The 22567-nt window shown below is 36.4% G+C and overlaps 1 protein-coding gene across 1 annotated transcript in view; it reads left to right on the top strand.

The window, feature by feature from the left end:
* Positions 1–22567, top strand: part of LOC141354707 (uncharacterized) — a 59336-nt gene that overhangs the window by 6381 nt on the left and 30388 nt on the right. Inside the window, 6 exon segments of the mRNA XM_073860054.1 lie at positions 11281–13153; positions 13155–13224; positions 13454–13577; positions 13660–13836; positions 14079–14125; positions 17642–17853. Coding sequence (XP_073716155.1) covers positions 11281–13153; positions 13155–13224; positions 13454–13577; positions 13660–13836; positions 14079–14125; positions 17642–17853 — 2503 coding nt within the window.

Genomic DNA, 22567 nt, shown 5'->3' with positions numbered 1-22567 from the left:
ATAATGTCATCATATTCTGAGAAAGGTGTCACAAACATTGACACAGCAGAATGGATGAGTGGATCACATTTGTTAATCAAGGCAGACTTGAAAGTGACATCGTTCTTAGTAATATCAGGATTGCCACTGAACGTTTTAAATGTCTCCAGTAATTGTTCTGAAAACGCTGCTGGGTGCTCTCCTTTCCTCATCTGCATCTCAGATATTTTATCCCAATCAACTGATATCATACCCAAAACTTCAAGAAGTGCCTGTTTCCTCTCTGACTTATTTGCTGTTCTGTTCTTTACTTTCTGAGTTAAGGCTCCAGACAAAGTATCAGGCAGACACATTTTTAGCACAACACAGGCATCACCATCAGTAAAATTATATAGATCTGCATATTGTTCCAGATTCTTTAGAAAATCTAATGGATCCTGCTTGGCAGGGTCAAATTTCCCAATGTTCTTGATTACAATTTCTAGTTCAGATGGATTAAATGCTCTGACCATGGTAGAGGTCATTGGCTCTCCCCTTCCTTCACTAGCACGCATCGTTGTAGTCACATGAACTGGTGCCACTGGAAATCTAACTGTAGAGTCAGAGTACTGACTTCTTAATGACTGAGAATCTCTTTCCCAACCCTCAGCACTTTCTTCCTGCAAATCTGGCATCTCCGAAACTGGACTACACACTGTAACATCTAACAATGTCTTACTAGCATTTTTCTCAGTTGTGCCATTCATTATCATACACTGACAGGCTGTCTGTGCTTCCTCCAAACTGTTGGCCAAAATTTCCACAGATGATTTGAGCATGTCTTTGTTAGTTCTAAGCAGTGCAATCTCATTCTGCATCTTGACCTTTTCTTCTTTCCAAATAGTTTCAATGGCCTGGTAATTTTTTGTAGAAATTACCTCAACACTGAGTCGCTCATTTTCAGCTTTGAACTCATCTACTCTCTTCCTAATTACGTTGTATGATGCAAAAACCGCTTGAATTGCATTGGCAACCTTTCCTTTTTCATTTTTAGGCATTTTAGGATAAGTTTCAAACTTAGAGATAGCCCATTCATATGGCTTATCAACAACGTCTTCTATTCCATCAAATAATCCCTGTGAACCGTGCTTGGTAATGTATTTAACAATCAGCTTTTCCATTTCAAACATCTTACTGAATTATGTGCAATAATTCAATAGGTATTTACAACTTACTCTTACTATGACTTGCTTTAAAGGGGCCGTGAATTGGTCGATTTTATTGCTTTATGACGTTGATTGATGTCTACTTATGCATTTCGCGTTGTTTTTACATTCAAAAACATCAAAAGCAATAAGTAATACGCTATTTTGTAACATGGATTAGTGGCTGTCTTGAGAAATGGTTCGTTTGAAGGGGCGGGCCGCATTGAAGACCTGAACGTAAACACCCACTGCTATGATTGGACAGCTTCATTCCCCGTCATTACATGTAGGGAAATGTTTTAAAAACATTAATGTGATAAAAATAGCAGCCGAACACAAATATGTTTGAGACACAAAAGATTCTGGGTGCTAAACATGATACACATAAATGACAATACGTATATTAAAGTAGAAACAAAACTCGACGTGACTAAATTACCGTATACAACACAGTAAGCGTGCATCCGAATCTAAACTGCGGCTAATAAATCCTTATCAATAACTTTGTATATTTCTATTGTGCTTGTGAGGTTGCTTTTACATTCACGTAATGTTAAATACCACAGTTATATGATAAAAAATAAGCTTTGTTGAGTGTTTGACCTTTCAAACGCAACTTGCCTAAATTACCGTATACAACACAGTAAACGGGCATCAGAATCTAAACTGCGGTTGATAAATCCTTCCTTATAACTAACTTTGTATATTTCTACCTTTTAAATTACAGTCGTATTGTTAAGTGTTGTACCTTTATTAATCGTTTAATGTTTTTAGTAAATTAAAACAGTCAACAAACGTATTTAGACACGGATGTTACAACAACACATCAAGCAATCTCTTTTAACAAAGCAATAGTGAAACGCAGTAACTTAAATAAAGTAAAATGTCTTACTGTGAATTATACTGCTGTGTCATTGTTGTCAGATCCAATATAAGTGGTGCTTCTGACTGAGTCTCTCTGCAAATCCAGCATCGACTTCTTTACAAATGAATCCATGTCCACAACGTTAACAAACGCTCCCCACACGAGCTGGAACTTCTTCAAAAGCAAACTTTATCCACGCATATTGCTAATGTTATGTTCCAAGCCTCCGAATTGAAGTATTTAGCTTCTGTGTTGTTCCCATGGTTGTTCCCACGCGGTTCTTTCACAACCGAAAATCCGTTTCCATGGTATCATAACAGATCACCGCGTCAAAATAAAAGTCTCTCAGAAAAAATGTATTTAAAAAGTCATTTTGGTTAAATTTGTCAATCTTTAAAGACATGTTTACTTACTGAGACACACGTGTCACGCGAAGCTGTGGGCGGGGCTACAAAAGTAGACTTCTCCTTTTGGTTATGGGGAGGTGTTTCAATTCTACTTTGACGTCATAGATTTCCGAATTTTAGACTGGAGTGTTTAGCTGGCTTGGTGCCAAAGACGGTTATATTTCAGTAGCACGGACGTTTTCAGTTCTGAAACTTGCAGGATGTTCATTTAAGTATGATGACCTCTTATATAACAAATTATCAAGTTAAAATGTAGTTTTTGATTCACCGCTCCTTTAAGATATTCATTAGTCTGTTTGTTCATAGTTCCTGTACGTCGGACACTTATGAATTAACAACACAATATGCAGGGCTCTCAAGTCTCACGCATTCACCGTGAGACTCACGCATTTCAGTCAGTTCACACGCTCACACGCCACACCTTGTATTTCTCACGCTGAAAAAATAAGAAACCTTTTCCCACTCTATACAATTAATGAACGAGGCACAGGAGAGAAGTTCTCTGCCGAGTTCATATCTGTCGAGCCGCGGACACGGTCACACTAGACATCCTGATATAATTGTCACCTACCAGCCAATCAGAAATCAGAATTTGTTGTTTCTGGGTAAATTTCGTGATCCTGCTGCAAGCACATTCGTTACTAGGCAACATAGATTCTCACGTCACACAGACGAAGTGGCAGTTGGAAGAGAAGAATCCGATGAAAGCGGTAGGTAACGCATTCTTTTTTATAGCAATTTGATTTTACAATTCTTGGATGACATCACAAAAATGTGATCAAAGATAATAAAAACTGTTGTTGGGAAATATAGCCGAGGTAAATTATTATTGATTAAAAAAATCGAACTGCTTTGCAATCAGAATTAGCTTTAACTTTAGGAAAGTACTAAACACTAGAGGCTACCTGAAACAATCCCAGGTGAAAAATATTATAGGAAATACTATAGTGTTTTTGAACCATACTAATAGTATAGTAAATTTTAGTATATTATAGTATTTACAACACTTTGTTAATGATTGCTACAGCATACTCTGTATTAACTATAGTAGTGAACTGATAAACTGTAATAAATACTCTAATGTTAGTGTTCTTTAGTTTATACTACAGTAATCTGTAGTGTATATTCTAGTATATTATACCCTATAGTTGTAGACAATGTAGTACAGTATTGGATAAAGTAATACGTTTATATTACTATAGTTGATGTTATCACAGCAACTATAGAATTACCACAACAAATTAATTCAAGTACATTACTATAGTATGGGTCAAAAACACTATAGTATTTACTATAAATTACTATAGTATTTTTTCACCTGGGAATGGAAAGGACAAGATATTTCATTTTCATTTATTTCATTATTTTCAAATTATACTTTATTCATACTCTTTTTAGCTATTCAGCTATACTCTGGCTTTTATTTTAGTAATGTTTATATCCTGCCAATGTATACATTAATCATTGCATTTATCTGTTTAAAAGATGTCACACAAACACACCTTGTATTGTAAGTATGCTCAGGGCAAGTTCTGCAATGTTGCTGTTCAGTTGGCTCATTTGGGGCAATTTTTATATATTTGTATTTTTGAAATAAAACAATGTATTTAATTTCTATGACTTTGTCTTTAATTAGATTTCCCAACTGTTATAATTTCTATTTGTGCTAATCAATTATAAACAATATATTAAATTTAACTGCTACCAAAAACCTGAGAGAATTGGTTGGGGCCGAGGGGTCGCTGCTGCAAATATTTAAGTGGCTCCTCCCCTAACAGATGAAATCTCACTCCAAACTTTTGATAAAACTTGAGAGCCCTGCAATATGTCAGGCCTCTGAACCTGAAAGTTCCTGCTTCAGACATGGCCACAGTCCGTCAGGCCTTAAGTTCATCTACACACATGCTCACAAACAGTTTAAAATATAACACTGTCACAATACGTCGGACACACAACACTGTATTATATTTTACAACAGTCTACCTAGCTGTATAGCACTTCAGGGGTAACAACAGTTATCAAGTTTAAAACACAGCTGCACTACCTCGAGCAAACCCACACTGGTTCAGGTTTTTGTTTTAAACTTCACAGAGACACACTGCGTTGGGCTCTCTACACAACAATTTCAGTTACTTTAGGAACTCTTTTGTTATAATTCTGCAACCACACTACGTTGGGTTAATTCAATTACTTTAGAATCTTAACAGAAATTATAACAATTCCAAACCAAGTTTCTTTTAACTTGAAAGTCTTACTACTTTGGAGGCAACACTTCTTCGGGCCTAAACCTCTGCTATGCCAACACTCACAAATAGATTAAAATATAACACTGTCACAGTACATCGGTGCTTCTGTGTTATATTTTAAAACTATCTAGCCACAGTATACTTCGGGCTTACAACACTATATATCACGTTTAAAACTCTGCTACAGTACGTCGAGCAAAACCACACTGCTTCGGGTTTTTAGTTTTAAACTTTACAGAGCCACCGTGCGTCGGGCTCTCACTACAAGAAGTTTCAGTTACTTTAGAAACTCTTTTGTTATAATTCTGCCACCACACTACGTTGGGTTGATTCAGTTACTTTAGAATCTTAACAGAAATTATAACAACACAACACCACGTTTCAGTTACTTTAGAAACACACAAACTTAAACACTTCAATTACGTTAGAAACAAAAATTCCAATACAACTCTGCCACCACACTGCGTCGGGTTAATTCAGTTTCGTTAGAATCTCAAACAGAATTGTATAAAATAGGCTTAAGAACTCCTCCTGCTAAATTAAACAAACTAAATTCCTTCCTCTCCTTGCAATTTTCTTTTCTAGATTTTTTTAAACAAGGGGGTTCCCAAATCAAAAAACAGCATTAAAGAAGAAAAGTCAGTCTTTCTTACCTTTCCCCGCTTTTTTTTTTTGGAAATCCCTCGCTGCTTGGCTCGCCAGTGTAAGAAAAAAATGAGGAGGACGTAGAAAATCTTGATGAAAGTAGTTTATTGTGGTAGCAGTTACAAAGCACGTCATACTTTGGGTTCAGCGGAGTCAGATTGAACCCTGAGCAAAGTCTTAACACTTTATAGTTTCAAACCTGTTTTCCCACCCCTAATGCTAATGAAGTACCCCTTTAAATGTAAATTAAGACTAATACTACAAATGACCTCTATATCTCCCACTGTGCCCAAATCCGTCATTGTAGTATCCAACTGTGTGCTCAACCAAGTGGTCAGATAATGTTTAGATAGATGTCTTTTATTATCATGAACCCTCTTTGATCTGTGTTGGTTTAAGAAGTCTCACATTTGCTCCCATACTACTATTTAGAAAGTATTACTTCAGGTTATATTATTGTATTGCTTGAACTGAGATTACCATTTATGATTATCAAGCCTTTTGGAGGGATGAGCTTTATTCAACAGCTAAATTGAAGTGGAATCTTTGTCAAGGCTGACTATAAATTCTTACAGTATATGAAAATAAAAGCATAATAAAAATCTTCCACTACAATAGTCGATCCAAACGAAAAGGGGCTCCGAATCCATCCATACACAAATCGACGTCCCGGGCACCCTCTGTGAGCCATGTTTCAGTGAATGCCATTATACAGCAGTTCATAAAATCCTTTTGGTAGCGGACATTTCCTTGAAGCTCATCTACTTTGTTCCTCAGTGATTGTACATTTCCCATGATTATCGAAGGCAATGGAGCCCAGTTGACACGTTCTTTTAACGCCGCCTCGTTTGCCCCTTTTTCTTTTCTTTACCATGCACCTTGCTTCCTGCACTGTAAAAAATTGTGCCGTTAAAAAACAGTAATCAACTGGCAGCTTGGTTGCCAGCAAGATAATGTTATTTTACAGTTCTGCCTCTGTTAAAATACAGTTCTACTTCGTTAATTTACAGCTCCCCTATTTTAACAGTATGTTAATGTTATAATGCCCTGAAAGCAACTCATTTAATTTAGGAAACCAATTGCAGGATCCATTCAAGTTTATAAATATATATATATTTATATGGTGGTGTTAGTATTATGAACTTCATTTGAGTGCATTTAACACAAATTTTACTTCTAAAATTGAACTGCAAACATTTAAACTTTCACACAAATCTCATGTTCATCATGAGCAAACTACAAAGTTACTGCTTTAAAATAAAACAACAGGCAACATAACATCAAGGATTGACTGCCCATCCTTGACCTAAACAACCACACTACTCTTCAGCACAATGGTAACCCAAAAACTGAGCCAAATCCTAACAAAACAGAACATTAAACACTAATGCAGGGTTTACACCAAACGCGTTTTGGGCGTCAAAATCGCGTCTACCGCGCCTAGTTTGCCGCTTGAACACTTTGAATGCATTCGCGCGTGTAGAGCGGAGTAGACGCGCGGAAAAGCAAGCATTTGACGCGCGTCCGAAGCAAAATCCGCTTCTTGTGGGAGGGGCAACTGCTGTGCGAGTGTCTGTTTGCAAGATGACTGATGTTACTTGTGCATTTATCAAGAGAGTTACCAGTTTGTATTGGGTAACCTTACTATAGGGGGTAAATAAACGGCGCGGGTCGAATAAACGTCACTTGACTCAAAAGTGAAGTGTGTATTACAACGTACCAGGTTGCCAAAAGTCCTTACTGACACTCTTCCAAGCGAGGTCCTTTTTATTCCTGTCTCCTAATAGAAATAACAACTTGTGTCATATAGCTCCGAGTGACTGCTTGAGTGAGTGACTCCGGGCGGGGCTGCCACCACAGCAGCAGGCAGGCTCCTGATTGGTTAACGCGGCGCGAAATTCCGCCAAAGTTCAAATTTTTCAACTCGGGCGTCAGCCGCAAATTCGCGTGAAACGCAAAATGCACAATAGCACCATTCGCGCGTACCGCGCACAACGCTCAATTCGCGCCTTTCGCGCGAGCTTCACGCGCGAATGAGGCGGAAACGCGTCTTCCGCTCCGCGCCGAACGCCTCTTCCGCGCCGCGGGACCTCCTGACGCGCGTCAACGCGTCTGCACATTGACTTAACATTGAAATCACTCGCGCTTCACGCCTCTAGCGCGGTTGGTGTAAATGCACCATAAGAGATCTCTCACATTATCATCTTGTGTAAATCCCCTGAACAGTTTTTAAGTTCATATGATTTAAAAAACAAAATACAAGGACTTTTCTCTAATGTCTGTGTGAAATTAACATATTTCTGTATGCAAATTTGACTGTTAGGTTTTCTGTTTTTTTAACAGCACATTCTGTTAAATAACAGTAATCAACTGGCAGCTTGGTTGCCAGCAAGATAATGTTTTTTTACGGTCTCCTTCGGACTGTTAAAAAACATTAGCATTCTGTGTTTTTATATCTTACACATTTAACCCTTTAAAAATATTTGGTGTCAAAAGAACACTGCTTAATGTGTCCACACTACAAAGAGTAAAAGAAACAGAGCCAATGTTGAAGTTAATAAGATAATGAAGTGATGATTGAGTGATTAATGATGAACAGCTGCTGTTAACAAACACAATCACTGAATGAGAGATGAACAAGAACCGAATTAAAGAGAAAAAAAGCAGAAACTCAACTTACAGACTTAGATGAGACTCAAACTTACTCAGATTTTCTAAGATCTCACAAGAAGATCATCAAACAACTCCACAAACAGCATTACCATCTTCATTTATTACAAACCAGTTAGATTTTATTTTATATGTACATTAGCTCTCACTGAGAAGTAAATAATAAGGTGTGGTTTCCTGAACAGGGATTATCTTAAACCAGGAATAGTTTAATTAGGAAATATAACAAGTTTTAACAAACATGCCTAACTAAAAACATTACTTGTGAATTTTCAGGCAAAACAAAGGGCACTGATGTATTTTAAAATATGTCAGTGCAAGTTGTTTTGAGTTTGGACAGCTCTAGTCTAATAGTCTAATCCCTAAATAATAGTTACCATTCTCGTGATCAGCGGTTGCTTTAGTAGGACTCTTGATCCTTGGGTTTGCCCTTTGGTGTTATATTTATTCATGCTTATCAATGTGATTTGAAAAACATTGAATATGGCAAAAGTGTATTAATAAATTATTATCACTGACTAATGACCGTTATGGTGTTAGTCTCATGAGTTAAAAGTAACTTACTGATTTATACAGAAGCTCATAAGTGATTAGATGGGTGGCAACCCCTTATAGTAGTCTAATAATGTGACAGAAATGAGTGTTGAGGTGGCCAGAGGAATCTTAAAAACATTGAAATTAAATGGAAAAAAAAAACACAAGCAAAATTCATACACAGACATCAAGAATCAGGCTATGAATCTCAACAATGGTGACTATCAAATGAAAAGCTTCATGCTGCAATGCATGCTGGGTATCAGCATAGTACAAATCTCATTAGGCCGATGAACTGTTTTTCCATTTTCTTTTGTCACCCTAGTTGAGAATCATACTCTGATTCTTGATGTCTGTGAGTGTCATCTGAGGACTGCTTCCAAGTTTGCAAAAATCCATTTGTAGGCTACTCTGTCAAGAATAATAATAATAATTCTTGTAATGATTTTGATTCAAATATGTAAATACTTAGTCATAAACATTCTTAAGTACTACTGATTGTTATGATTAAACTTCATAAGGCTGGTAAGACAAACTACTGATCAATAATCAGACATCCAATCTCACAAGAGTCTATCATCTCTTGGTTTTCTTTGCTATAACAAACATGCATCATAAAGACACAGTTATAGATACCAGACTGAAAACCAAGTCAAGAGCCCCACTAATGAAAGCAGTGATCACCATAATGGTGACTTTAAAGAAAATTCTAGTAAACACATGTTTGTTCTCAGTAAGAACTGTTGTAGATGTATAACAGGAATAAAGTCAAAGTGGTTTATAAGTGAAGATGGTAATGGTGTTTGTGTAAATGTTTAATTCTCATCTGGTGATATATGGAAAGGTGTAATGTGTTGTGTTATTTTTAGTTAATTTTCATCTAAGTCTTTGTATCTGTAAGTGTTTCTGCTCATCTCTTCTCTTTTTTGTTTATGTTTTCTTAAGTGATTCTGTTTATTAGCAGAAGGTGTCCATCATTAATGCTTCAGTACTTGAACTCATTGACTTGATTTCAGGTGGTTCAATAGGAAACTAATGTTTGGAATAGTGAATGAGGGTGTATGGTGTGATTTGGGACGCAGTCTTAAACGGTGGACTCTCAGGGCTGTAAATTCACATTATTCTGAAAACTGTTTTTTTACAGGATGCAGAATTTAACAGTATACTTCTGTTTTTGTTAAAAAACAGAATCATACTGTTAAATTTGGCTGTTTTTTAACAGCAATTTTTTACAGTGTGGTAATCCCTTCAAATAAAGTTTGGTACATTCAGCATTAGATTTTCCCAAGCTGAGTTACTGTTCTTGAGCTGCAACAATGTCTCTCTAGAATATTTGGTCCTCATTTGGCATAAAGCCCCGCAAGTTTTGCCGGCGGCAATCCAGTACATCACAAGCCATAGCACAAAAAGATAAAAAGCATCCATTCTGACTAAATTAAGACTTTTAAACATAAGATTGAGAAGTAAAGGAATTAGACTCAGCTGTGGTAGACTGTCTTCCTCTGGCTTAACAATAAATTTACTTTTAGTTGCATTGTAACGTGTGGTACAAGTGTTATTTACAAAAAAAAAAAATTAACTTTTTAATTAAAAAAGTAAGTACAACGTTAATTGTTTAAGCCTGTGCCACACTAAAAGATTTGTAAAATATTTACAGATTTTCAAAATGGGATAGACAAAAATCATGATGACAGTAATTTTGACATTTTAAATTAGGCATATCATGAAAATCTGACTTTTTCCATGTTTAAGTGCTATAATTGGGTTCCCAGTGCTTCTTTAAACTTAAAAAAAGATGTGAAAAAGATCAACTCAGTAACTAAGTTTTGGTAAACAATTTTCTGCAAGCTTTATAAAAAATAGTTGATTGAAATCTGTCTCCCCTTGTGATGTCAGAATGGGAAAATACCGCTCCTTAATCTTCACTATCCAACCACGGCACTGCCATTTTGTGCGGAGATCAGCTCATTTACCCAGCTAACAAAAAAAAGTTCTAAGAACGTTCCCTGAAAGTTCCCAAGGTTCCCAAAAACATTCTGCCAACGTAAAAAGTGTCCAGTTTTCTTGACGTTCTAAGAACGTTTCTGTTGTCTGAACGTTAGAGGAATGTTACATTTTACATTTTTAAACGATATGACAATGTCATGTTTTAATGTTCAAACAATGTTTAAAACAACAACTGTTTATTATATTGACTTGTTTGATTGTTATGTAAATGATAGAGAAACATTGCATTTTATTATATTTATATATATTTATAATAAATGGCAATGTTTCTCTCTCTCTCTCTATATATATATATATAATTTTATTTTATTATATTTATTATATATTATATATGTATTATATATTTATTATATATAGGTTTAGATGTTGATGTTTTGTTTCATTTTAAGTCACCATTATTGTGATTAGTGTTTGTTTTAGTTGGGCTCTTAACCCTTGTCATTTGCTTGCTAGTTTTTTCCCTGGTTGTGTTAACTTTGTGTTTATACACCACATTTGTTATGAACAGGTAAAGTTTGTAGTGTAATTCTGTGGTGGTTGGTACATAATGGTAAAAAATCATCACCTAATTAATTTACTAATCAAAAGTTTATTTTCTGTCAGTAATGTAAATCAGTTGTTTGGTTGTTTTCCTTTATCTTTAATCAGATCGCTTTCTGATTGGGTATCATTTTGTATTGTTCTATATCTAATGGTAATTCACATAACAATTATTGTAAACTTTTGCTGCTCCTTTTCCTTAGCAGTGAGGAGATGCAGTCCAGTCTGAACTACACTGATTCCTCCTGTCAGACTTACACCAGACAACACAAGACTGAATCAGACCTACAGACACAAAACCTGCTGGAGGAGACTGAAGATCTTCATCAGGATTCACATGAACCAGTGGAGGATGTTCTGCAGAGAGTCAAATACCAACACAAAACCATCATGAAGAACAAGTGTGAGAGTTTATTTGAGGGAATCAAACAACAAGAGAATCAAACCCTCCTGAAGAGGATTAACACACAACTGTACATCATAGAGGGAGAGAGAGAAGGAGTGAATGAAGAACATGAAGTTTTACACATGGAGAAAAACACCACAACACAACACTTACAAAACACAACAATCTACTGCAATGACATCTTTAAATGCTTACCTGAACCAGAATATAAAACACAGACAAGAAGAAAGAAGAAAGACAAAATAAAGAGCGTTCTTACTAAAGGCATCGCTGGAATTGGAAAAACCGTCTCCGTACAGAAGTTCATTCTGGATTGGGCAGAGGGAACAGCCAATCAGGATGTAGATTTCATGTTTGTGTTTCCGTTTCGAGAGCTGAACTTGATTCAAGATAAACAGTACAGTCTTCACAAACTTCTGATTGACTTTCATCCTGAACTTCAAGATCTGGACTCAAAGATTTATGATGAGTGTAAAGTTGTGTTCATCTTTGATGGTCTGGATGAAAACAGAATGACACTGATGTTTTCAGACGCTGAGAAAGTTTCTGAGGTGACTGAGACTTCATCAGTGCCTGTGTTGATATCAAACCTTATAAAAGGAGATCTGCTTCCCTCTGCTCTCATCTGGATCACCTCCAGACCAGCAGCAGCCAATCAGATCCCTTCTGAATACATCAACCGTCTGACAGAAATCCAGGGATTCAATGACGCTCAGAAGGAGGAATATTTCAGGAAGAGAATCAGTGATGAACATCAAGCCAGCAGAATCATCTCACACGTCAGAAGATCAAGAAGTCTCCACATCATGTGTCACATACCAGTCTTCTGTTGGATCTCATCCACTGTGCTTCAAAACATCCTGAAACAAGACAATGAGAGAGCAGAAATCCCTAAAACTCTGACTGAAATGTACATTCAATTCCTGCTGATTCAGATGAATGTGAAGAATGAGAAGTATAATGAGAGAGATCCAGAGAAACTCCTGCAGTCCAACAGAGAAGTGATTGTCAAACTGTCTGAACTGGCTTTCAAACAGCTGATGAAGGGTAATGTGATGTTTTATGAGGAGGATCTGAAAGAGTCTGGCATAGACATCACTGACGCCTCAGTGTATTCTGGGATTTGTACTGAGATCTTTAAGGAGGAATCTGTGATGCATCAGAGGAAAATCTACTGCTTCATACATCTCAGCTGTCAGGAGTTTCTGGCTGCTCTCTATGCATTTTATTGGTATGTAAGCAAAAAAGTTGACACCTTAAAGTTTCTTGATTTAGTTTATAGCTTTCTAAAAAATGCAGTAGATAAAGCTCTTGAAAGTGAAACTGGACATCTGGATCTTTTCCTGCGATTCCTGCTGGGAATTTACCTGGAGTCCAATCAGAGACTCCTACAGGATCTACTGACACACACGGTGGACACCTCAGAAACCATCAAGACAACCACACAGTACATTAAAGATAAAGTCAAGCAAAATGAAGATCTCTCGGCTGAAAAATCCATCAATCTGTTTCTGTGTCTTCTTGAAGTGAATGATCAGACTCTGTACAGAGAGATTGAGGAGTTTGTGAGATCAGACAAACACTCAGAGAAGAAACTCTCTGCTGCTCACTGTTCAGCAATAGCCTACATGCTTCAGATGTCAGAGGAGGTGCTGGATGAACTGAATCTGAAGAAATACAACACAACAGAGGAGGGGAGAAGAAGACTCATACCAGCTGTCAGCAACTGCACAAGAGCTATGTGAGAGTATTTTATGATTTTCTTGTGGTTAACAGTGTGGGATTGGGGTGAAACAGCATAATTGCTTCACATCTGACAATGCAGTTTTAAAAGTTTAACAAGTTAATTGTTTTTCAGGGTGAGAGAAATTATAAGATTGTTCTACATTAAAAAAGTTTACTTAATTTGTTCTCTTTTAGTCTTACAGACTGTAATCTCACTCTTGAGTGTTGTAAACATTTGGCTTCAGCTCTTCAATCCTCAAACTCATGTCTGAGAGATCTGGATGTGAGTAACAATGATCTGCAGGATTCAGGAGTGAAGCTCATCTCTGATGCTCTCAAGAGTCCAAACTGTACACTACACACATTGAGGTATTTATCTCTAGATAGTGATTTACTGATTTATAACTAAAGAGGATGAACTGACTGATGTTGATGTGTGATCTCTCTGTAGATTATCAGGTTGTATGGTGACAGATGAAGGTTGTTGTTATTTGGCTTCAGCTCTGAGTTCAAACCCATCATCACACCTGAGAGAGCTGGATCTGAGCTACAATCACCCACAACACTCAGGACGTCAGATGCTCTCTCAGATACTTAATAATCCCAAGTGTACACTGGAGAAACTCAAGTATGTATAATGTCATCTTATGATGTTTTGTCCATGAGGATTGCCTTATTTATTGCCTTATAAAAATCTGACAAGGGGCAACAGATGAAACTAGCCTATGGGTTAACTTCGGCTTGTTTACAGTATTTGTGCTGTTGATTGATGAGTACTGTCTCTTAACAACAAATAAATACAGTTCAACATTTCGTCTTTAATGACATCCTTTCATATCTGTATCAATATTTGTGTGTTTGTGTCTGTAGGTTGGATTATGGAGGAGAAAGCAGACTTTTACCAGGAATGAAAAAATGTAAGGTTAAAAACATATAAATATAAATTTATGTATATATATATATATATATATATATATATATATATATATATATATATATATATATATATATAAAAGCTCAGATGCAAAAGCTCCTAAACAAGATAATTATATTAACCGAATGCTCTGGGCACGTATTATACATCAAATACTTTCACATCAAATCCACTTAACCTCGGCCTCAGGCCATTCAGAAATACCAGTTCGTCTGCAGAATCCATTGAGTCTGATAAAAAATGCTTAGACGCAGGCCTAGTCAACACCAGTGTTGTTTTTGGCAGCCCTTTTAGTTTTAGTCTTAGTCTTTTGGACGAAAATGCTTTTAGTTTTAGTCACATTTTAGTCACTTATAAAATGTATAGTTTTAGTCAAGTTTTAGTCGACGAAAACACAAAAAGGTTTTAGTCAAGTTTAAGTAAATTTTAGTTAAAAAAAGTATTTTAACCAATGAATTTAGGTTAAAAAGCACTTTAGTGCATTAAGGTGGTCCCTGAGGGCTTGCCGTTGTTTTAGTCGGTGTGCCTTCTGCGCATGTTATAACAAAAAGTTATGAAGAAAAAAGTTGAGGCTGAAATACCCTCATGTTAAGTTTGTGTGTTACGCTGAGACCTTGGTTATAAAGTTGAGAAACGCGTGCCTTGCCTTATTTAAATAAACCACAAAAAGTATTGTAAATGGGCTTAGGTTTGACAAGTAGATACACGTAAAACATTAAGCTTACCATGAAATGTGTCACAAGCCGAATGTCGAGTAAAATTAAATGTATATGATATGTTAACAGCATGACTTGTTAGTTACCTTTAAAAAATATTAGCGTGATGAGCCTTCAGGTGCCGCTTAAGGTTGGTGGTATTCTTCCCACCTAGTTTGTGGCCACATTTACCGTCGTCTCTCAATATGCATACCGTTTTTCTATCTGATGGATTATACTTATATAATTAGTACTACTTATATAACTTATATAATTAAATAAGTATTTAGGAATCATGATTGATTGTAAATTGAATTTTTCTGATAATGTGGCTCTTATTTGTAAGAAAGTAAATCAAAGGCTATTCTTGCTAAGGAAACTAAAAGAATTTTGTGTGAGCAAAATTGTGTTGCAAAGAGTTTACACTGGTTTAATTGCGAGTGTTCTAGGGTATAATATAACTATTTGCAGAAGTACCTCGTCCGAACCACACAAAGTTAAATTAGAAAGAATTACAAGAGTAGCCGGAAAAATTATAGGATTAAAGCAAAAGTCAGTTGCTCAGCTTTATGAAATTGCTGTCCAGAGAAAAGCTTTGATTATAACAAGAGATACAACACACCCCTTGAATCATGTTTTTGAATTATTACCATCACGGCGTCGTTACAGAACACCAAAAGCAACTAAAGCAATATATAAACAAACCTTCGTACCAAATGCAATAAGTCTTTTAAAGGGGTCATATTATGACATATTTTTAAGATGTAAAATAAATCTTTGCTGTCCCCAGAGTGTGTTTGTGAAGTTTTAGCTCAAAATACTCCACAGCTAATTTATTATAGCATGTAAAAATTTATCATTTGTAGGCCTGAGCAAAAGTGAGCCGTTTTTGGGTGTGTCGTTTAAAATGCAAATGAGCGGATGAAGTACAACCACTGATCACAATGATGGTGATTTGTTGTAATTGAAACTCAATTGTGCTGTCAAGTACTTTTTCTTTTCTCTCTTTCTCTCTGCACTATGGCAGTGCTGTGGTTGGATATTGCAGATAAAGGGGGCGGTATTATTGTAATTCGCCTTACTACCTACCTCACAAAACAGGCAAAATCGGAACGACCTAATTTTTCACACACTTGCAGAAAATGGCTTACCCAAACAAAGTTACTGGGTTAATCTTGATTACATTTTCTAGGTTGATAGAAGCACTGGGGACCCAATTATAGCGCTTAAAATGGAAAAAGTCTGATTTTCACGCTATGACCCCTTTAAATAAGGGTTAGGAGATATATATTTTAATGTATGTTTTTTATATTGTATGTATATATTTATATCAATTTTATTACTGTGAATGTTGTGTATTGTTAATTGTTATGTGATTGTATGGCGAGACCAAAGATAAATTTTCAGCTTTGGCTGAACAATAAAGTACTACTACTACTACTAATACTGAAATTATGTTCATAAATCATCTCGTCTTTTCCGTTTATTGGCGGCACCGCTACGGTCCTTTGAACTCACCACAGCCGCAGGTGTGTTGTTTGAAATCTGGTGCATGTGCGCGGCATGGCGGCAGCCGGGTGCTGGGCGTGAGCGTAAATGAGACCGTGTTGACCCAAAACAAGGATAGGAAGCGGCAACATTGCTGAAACTTTTTAGCTAAAAGCAGACAAATTTCACGCAAAATAGGCAGAAATGACATACATTATGAACATCAGACTTATAATCATTTTCGCTCCGTCTCGTCTCGTCAACGAAAGCTAGCTAGTTAGCTAGTCAAAGTCGCGTTAGCGTCATAAAAAATAGGTGCGTCAACGAAATCATTTCGTTATCATCATCGTTGACGAAAACAACACTGGTCCACACGGACACGGGTATTTTATAACCAGAGTTTTTCCTTCTGCGGTTTAAAAAAAATCCCCTCCACACATGCTCGGTTTAAAAGAAATCTCCGCCTACATGAACACGCAAAAAACACGTGATCACGTGCTGTCAAGAGCATGCCACACCAGCAGGTTTTGAAATTACTAAAATCGTAAAGCCAACTTGGCCAATCAGAAGCCTAACAAAAGTGACGTCACAAGGCAAAAACCCCGGTTTTACTGTCTACATGACAACACCACAACCGGCGTTTCTTAAAATACTCATCCTGGCAGGGGTTTTCAAAAATGTTCGGTTTCAGTGACATCATACTGCGTTTCCGTGTGGACGAACGGCCGAACAGCGTAAAAAAAGTCACGGTTATAAAAATGTCTGTGTGGACAAGGCCTAATTAAGAGACATTTCTAGCTCTTGCTACTCCTGATATCTTCATCCGAACCATTCTGTATATACATCATCCTTCACCTACAAAAGAGACATCATTATTCATTCAGCTAAGTGCTCTCATCAACTGCCTATAACCAAATACTCACCTGTTTATTCTCTGCCGCAGTGTGTGTTACAATAAAGTACATTTCTACTTACCTTCTTCCTGGTTCCTGTCGTGTGACATATGTTATAAAACATTATCACTTTTGCGTTATCATAGTATAAATTTACCTCAAAATAAGCAGTTTTAGCAATGCAAAGATTGTAGGTTTGATTCCAGGGAACACTGATGAAAATGTATACAACTTGTAATCTGTAAGTCACTTAAAAGCAACTGCCAAATGCATAAATGTAAATGCAAATGTAAAACTAATAAAAATAATAATACATACATAAAAGCTCAGTTGTGGAGGAAAAAGACGACAGGGGGAGTTGCTGTGCTTTGACCGTTTTTTTACATTGGATCATTAATGTTTGTGTTGTTTTCTCATCCACAGACTCCTGTTATCTCACTCTGGATGCAAACACAGCAGATTGTCGTCTGGCTCTGTCTCAGGAAAACCAAATGGTAACACGTGTAAAAGAAAGACAGTCATATCCGGATCATCCAGACAGATTTGATTACTACGGTAATGTTATGTGTAAAGAGGCTTTGTCTGAACGCTGTTACTGGGAAGTTGAATGGACCGGGGTGGCTGATATATCAGTGGTATGTAAAGGCATAAAAAGAAAGGGCGACAGTCATGAATGTTTTTTTGGATTCAACGAAAAGTCCTGGACTCTTTACTGCACAAATCGCAGTTACTCTGCAATACATAATAAAGAAAGCACAGACATACCTGCACCTTTCCCATCTAATAGAGTGGGAGTTTTTCTGGACTGGTCAGCGGGCACTCTGTCCTACTACAGCATTTCTGAAACAAAAACACTCACACACTTACACACATTCGAAACAACATTCATTGAACCGCTCTTTGCTGGATTTGGTCTGTATCCGGGCTCCTCTGTGCGCTTGTGTTGAATAGGTTGCTATTTGTGCTTAACAGCAGATGTGCTTTATAAATTGACTTAGAGAAATTGTTACATAATGGAATTTTAAAGTTAACATCATAATACCAACACTCACTTATAAGTGTTTAGTAAGGGATATAAATTTTGTTACAAGGAAACTTAACTATTTGAATGATCAGTAACACATACCCTGGGGCTTATTTATATATATTATGCAATAAGGCATAAAACACTATGTTACATTGCAAATTTACTGCAGTTAAGACTAAAGACTTTTATCATGGCTCTTATGTTTAGGTTTAGTCATTTCTCTTTCATTTCACTTTAATGCCAATGAAAAGGTTATTATGCAGTAATTGAAATGTTACAAATGTAATTTCAGTGTTTTTTAACAAATTAGTATTTAGCTGCAAAATCCTCTAAGTGCATGCAACATTTTTTGGGCCAAAAGCTTTACTTAAAGTTGCCATGAAACGGAAGTAGCGATTGCCTTATTTTCCCCGTGGTGACGTATATCCGAATGAAACGGCTTTTGAGATGAAATAAGGTAGGGCTGGATTTGAATTTGTCCATCGAGATCTGATTGGATCGTTTGAAGTTGGGTCGTGTTGCTAATTGCTAATCCCTGCGATCTTCTCCCGGACCCCGCCCACCTGCCATACTTTTCACCCGGAAGTGAAGAGAGATCGTTTTGAGGAGTGGGGGAGATTTGCACTTTTGATTAAAGATTATAAGCACACACAAATTTTTTAAAAAATAATGAAGCTCACAGATAAGTCATTTGTTAATAATACCACAATATTAAAAATATATATATAGTTTTTCATTTCAATTTCATTGCGACTTTAAAATAAATCCACAAAACATAGTAAACTGTTGCAAAATCACTAAGGAGGCAACTAGAAACATTGCAAATGATGAAAGTCAGAATAAGGGCTGCATAACGATTAATCGCGACTTATCACTTGCTGAATAAAAGAGTTAGTTTTCAATACATCATGTGTGTGTTGTGTATAATATTTATGTATATTTAAATACACACACATGCATGTAAATATTTAAGAAATATTTACATGTGTATATACATTTTTATTTATTTATAATTTATTAAATTCTAAAAAACTTAATATATAAATATATTACATGTTTACACACAGTCTGTGTTGTAAATGTAGCACACACTTTTTAATACCCATTTGGTTTTTATGCAATGTTTACACATTATGTCGCTGGTATTCAAGGGATATCTTAAGTTTTGAAAGATGTTGTTTATTTGTTGTTAACATGTGCACCCTTCCTCTTTAAAGCCTTGTAACATAATTACTGTTGATGGGTGTGTAAAACATTGTTTTTTAAATGTAAAGTAAATGTAAAAAAACTTTACATGTCAAATAAACAAAGTACTGTTACCTATGGAAAATATTGTATAAAATATAATTATTCATTTTTATATTATATTTTTTGGATGCGCTCTAGTCTTGAACTAGAAATGATAAAAAAATCATAATTTTACTTGCTACTAAGATTTAGTCGTCAGCACTAAATAAAGTTGTGATTTTGGTCTAAAACCAAATTGCTTTTGTGAACAGACACCTCATACAACATTTGGAGATAATCGAAAACCCTTATGACCATGTCACATTTGTACTGTATTGCAAACACTACTGCAACTGTCCAGCATCAAAAGACCAATGATCCATCTGTTAATAAATCATTGCATTATAACTACCTTATAAAGCCAAATTTTAAAGGGAAATGTGAAAATCAATCTATCTCATCACCAGTGGCCTGTTGCACGAAACAAGTTGAACAAACTCTTGAGTTGACAAAACCTGACAAATCCAATCCGGGATAATTGAGGGTAATCTGTCTCATGACTAGTTATCAACTGTCTCTCTCAATTCGGATTTAAACCCTGAGTTTATGATAATTCATCATGTGTGTGCACATGATAGGCTAACGTTTTCAGTGATCAGCCAATAGCGTTTAACACAAAAAGGTAGAGCTGTGTCCGAAAGCTTAGGCAGCTGAATTGTTGCCTCTAATAAATGTGTTGTGTTAGATGTATGTCACTATGCTCGTAGCTGATTGGTTTCAGTTTGGGTTTGCAATCTCTTACCCAAAATAAATCCTGCTCCAAAGCAGATTAGCTGTAAAGCGTAAATTATCATGACAATGAACACCGCTTTAAACCAATCCACTTTCATAAGCCCGAAAACCCAGAGTTTGCTTAAAGAGCCACACAGATCCAAAATCCAGAGGGGGACAATCCATGTGCCATGAGTAAAAGTCCTCTCCAGTATTTTGTTCCAATCACCTAGATTTGCTAATTAGCACAGTTTTCAGCAGGAGGTGAGCTCCTGGCTCGCTGGTGTTTTAAGCCCTCAATGAAGCTTCAAGGCAGCGCTGCCTGGAAGGCACTCCACGTGCCCCGAGCGTTTCAGCCAATCACAGCACTGGTGCAAGATATCGAGCCTTCTGCCAGCTTTTGGCAGTTTGAGCTCACCGTTGGTCAGGTGAGTAGCACAGATATGGTAAGATAGGAATGTGACTGAATTTGAATTTAGCTCGAAATGTTTGGTGTGGGACACACCCAAAACTACACATTTTTGCTCACACCTACAAAGTGGCAATGCTAAGGTTTTCATGCCATGGGCCCTTTAAATAAACACTGCAGGATGTATATATTATCCCAGTCTTACAGAGTGTTAAAAAACTAACACTGAAGCAGAATTAAAAGCTCTGTTATCCTCTTTCTCACCATCTTTGTCTGAAACATAAAATTGCATTTTACATCTTGTAGAATCATTTTCTTACTTTAGGTTTAGATGTTGGCTGTATCATTTAAAGTCACCACTATTGTGATCAGTGTTTGTTTTAGTTAAACTTGACTCTTTACTCTTACCCAAAGTTATAGCAGTCAAAAGACTGAACAAGATAACAGTCAGGAGTCAAGTTCAACTAAAACAAACACTGATCACAATAATGGTGACTTATATATAGTATAACTACTTTTTAGTACTTTTTATAGTACTTTTTGGCCCTCTGTAAGATTGGGACAATATATACATCCAGCAGTGTTTATTTAACTCTGGGGGTTTTGCTGTGTGGCGGCTAAGTGAGGGCTGCCCATGCAGGGCCAGCGCTAAGGGGCCAACGTTTCGCCAGTGGGCAAACCTGCATTGGGCCCTTAGGCTATGCCCATAAAGGGCCATCGTAGGCTTGTTTGCAGGGTACCCACTTTATTTGAAACAACGTCTCCTAACCACAACCTGTAAATATGATTATTACATTATGTGTTTATTTTCCCCTGAGTGTTCTAAAATGTCTAGTTTACTGTAATGTCTTATCAGTAAGCCGCATGTTTGCAGTTAAACTACTGTTTAGATGTGGCCTGGTTAGATTACATACTTGCTTAAATGACTGTAATTTTTTCTATAACTTGGACTAATGATGAATGATGTGTAATGATGTCTGTTTTTAAACTCTTAATATCTTGTCAGTTAGCCACGTTAGCATGTTTTAGTTAGTTTCTGTCGTCGTTTTTATTGCTTGGATTAATGATGAATGATGTGTTTTGATGTTGATAATGTCTTCTCAGTAAATCATGTTAGCACTAGGTCAATACATGTTGCACTATTGTTGGTCTGTGCCACTGATCTGTGGTCTGTGCGGAGACTGTGTCATTTGACCAATCAGAGCAGAGAGGCTACCGAAAGGTGGGGTTTAGGCAGACTGTCGTTAAATGGCTTCACACAAATCATTTAGGGATGTCTAAGAGATGGGATAATATTACATTTATATTTTGAAAAAAATGACCTAGTTTTTTGACCTAGCATGAAATTTAAACCTCTTGTCCGGGACTTATAAACAGTGATAGGAAGCTTGAATTAGCATTTTTGTTCTTTAAACTAAACCCAAACTTAATAGGGTAACTAACCACTTAAACCCAAACTTAATAGGGTAACTAACCACTGAAACCAGCTTCATGAAAAAGGCCACTTGTGTTTAAAGGGCCACCTTTAGGACATTTTACTCCTATTATTTCAAAGAAATATATCAGAGTTAAAGGCTGTGAATTTTCTTTTCATAATGCAGTGAAGTAAAAAAACAATTTCATTTTCTTTATTACATGAAATAATTTACCCACCCATATATTAAGAATAAAATATCATATCCGTGTTCTGGGAGGTAACACAATCATTTGTTTGTTCAGAGAGAATTTTTGCCTAAACAAACTCATGTGAAGTTTTTTTTTTAAATCAAACTATAAAGGAATCAAGTATAATCTATATGGATATAACCAGTTATATCAAATAGTTTACCAATAACAATAAAGTCCATAGTCTTTAGTCTTAGGTTTTGATTTCAAATGTTTTATTCAAGAAGAAGGGAAACCACAACACATGTTC

This window comes from Misgurnus anguillicaudatus, chromosome 3 (assembly GCF_027580225.2).
Source record: "Misgurnus anguillicaudatus chromosome 3, ASM2758022v2, whole genome shotgun sequence".
In the NCBI taxonomy this organism is placed as follows: Eukaryota; Metazoa; Chordata; class Actinopteri; order Cypriniformes; family Cobitidae; genus Misgurnus; species Misgurnus anguillicaudatus.
Note: the sequence above shows the minus strand (reverse complement) of the source record. Positions and strands in the feature narration are given on the sequence as shown.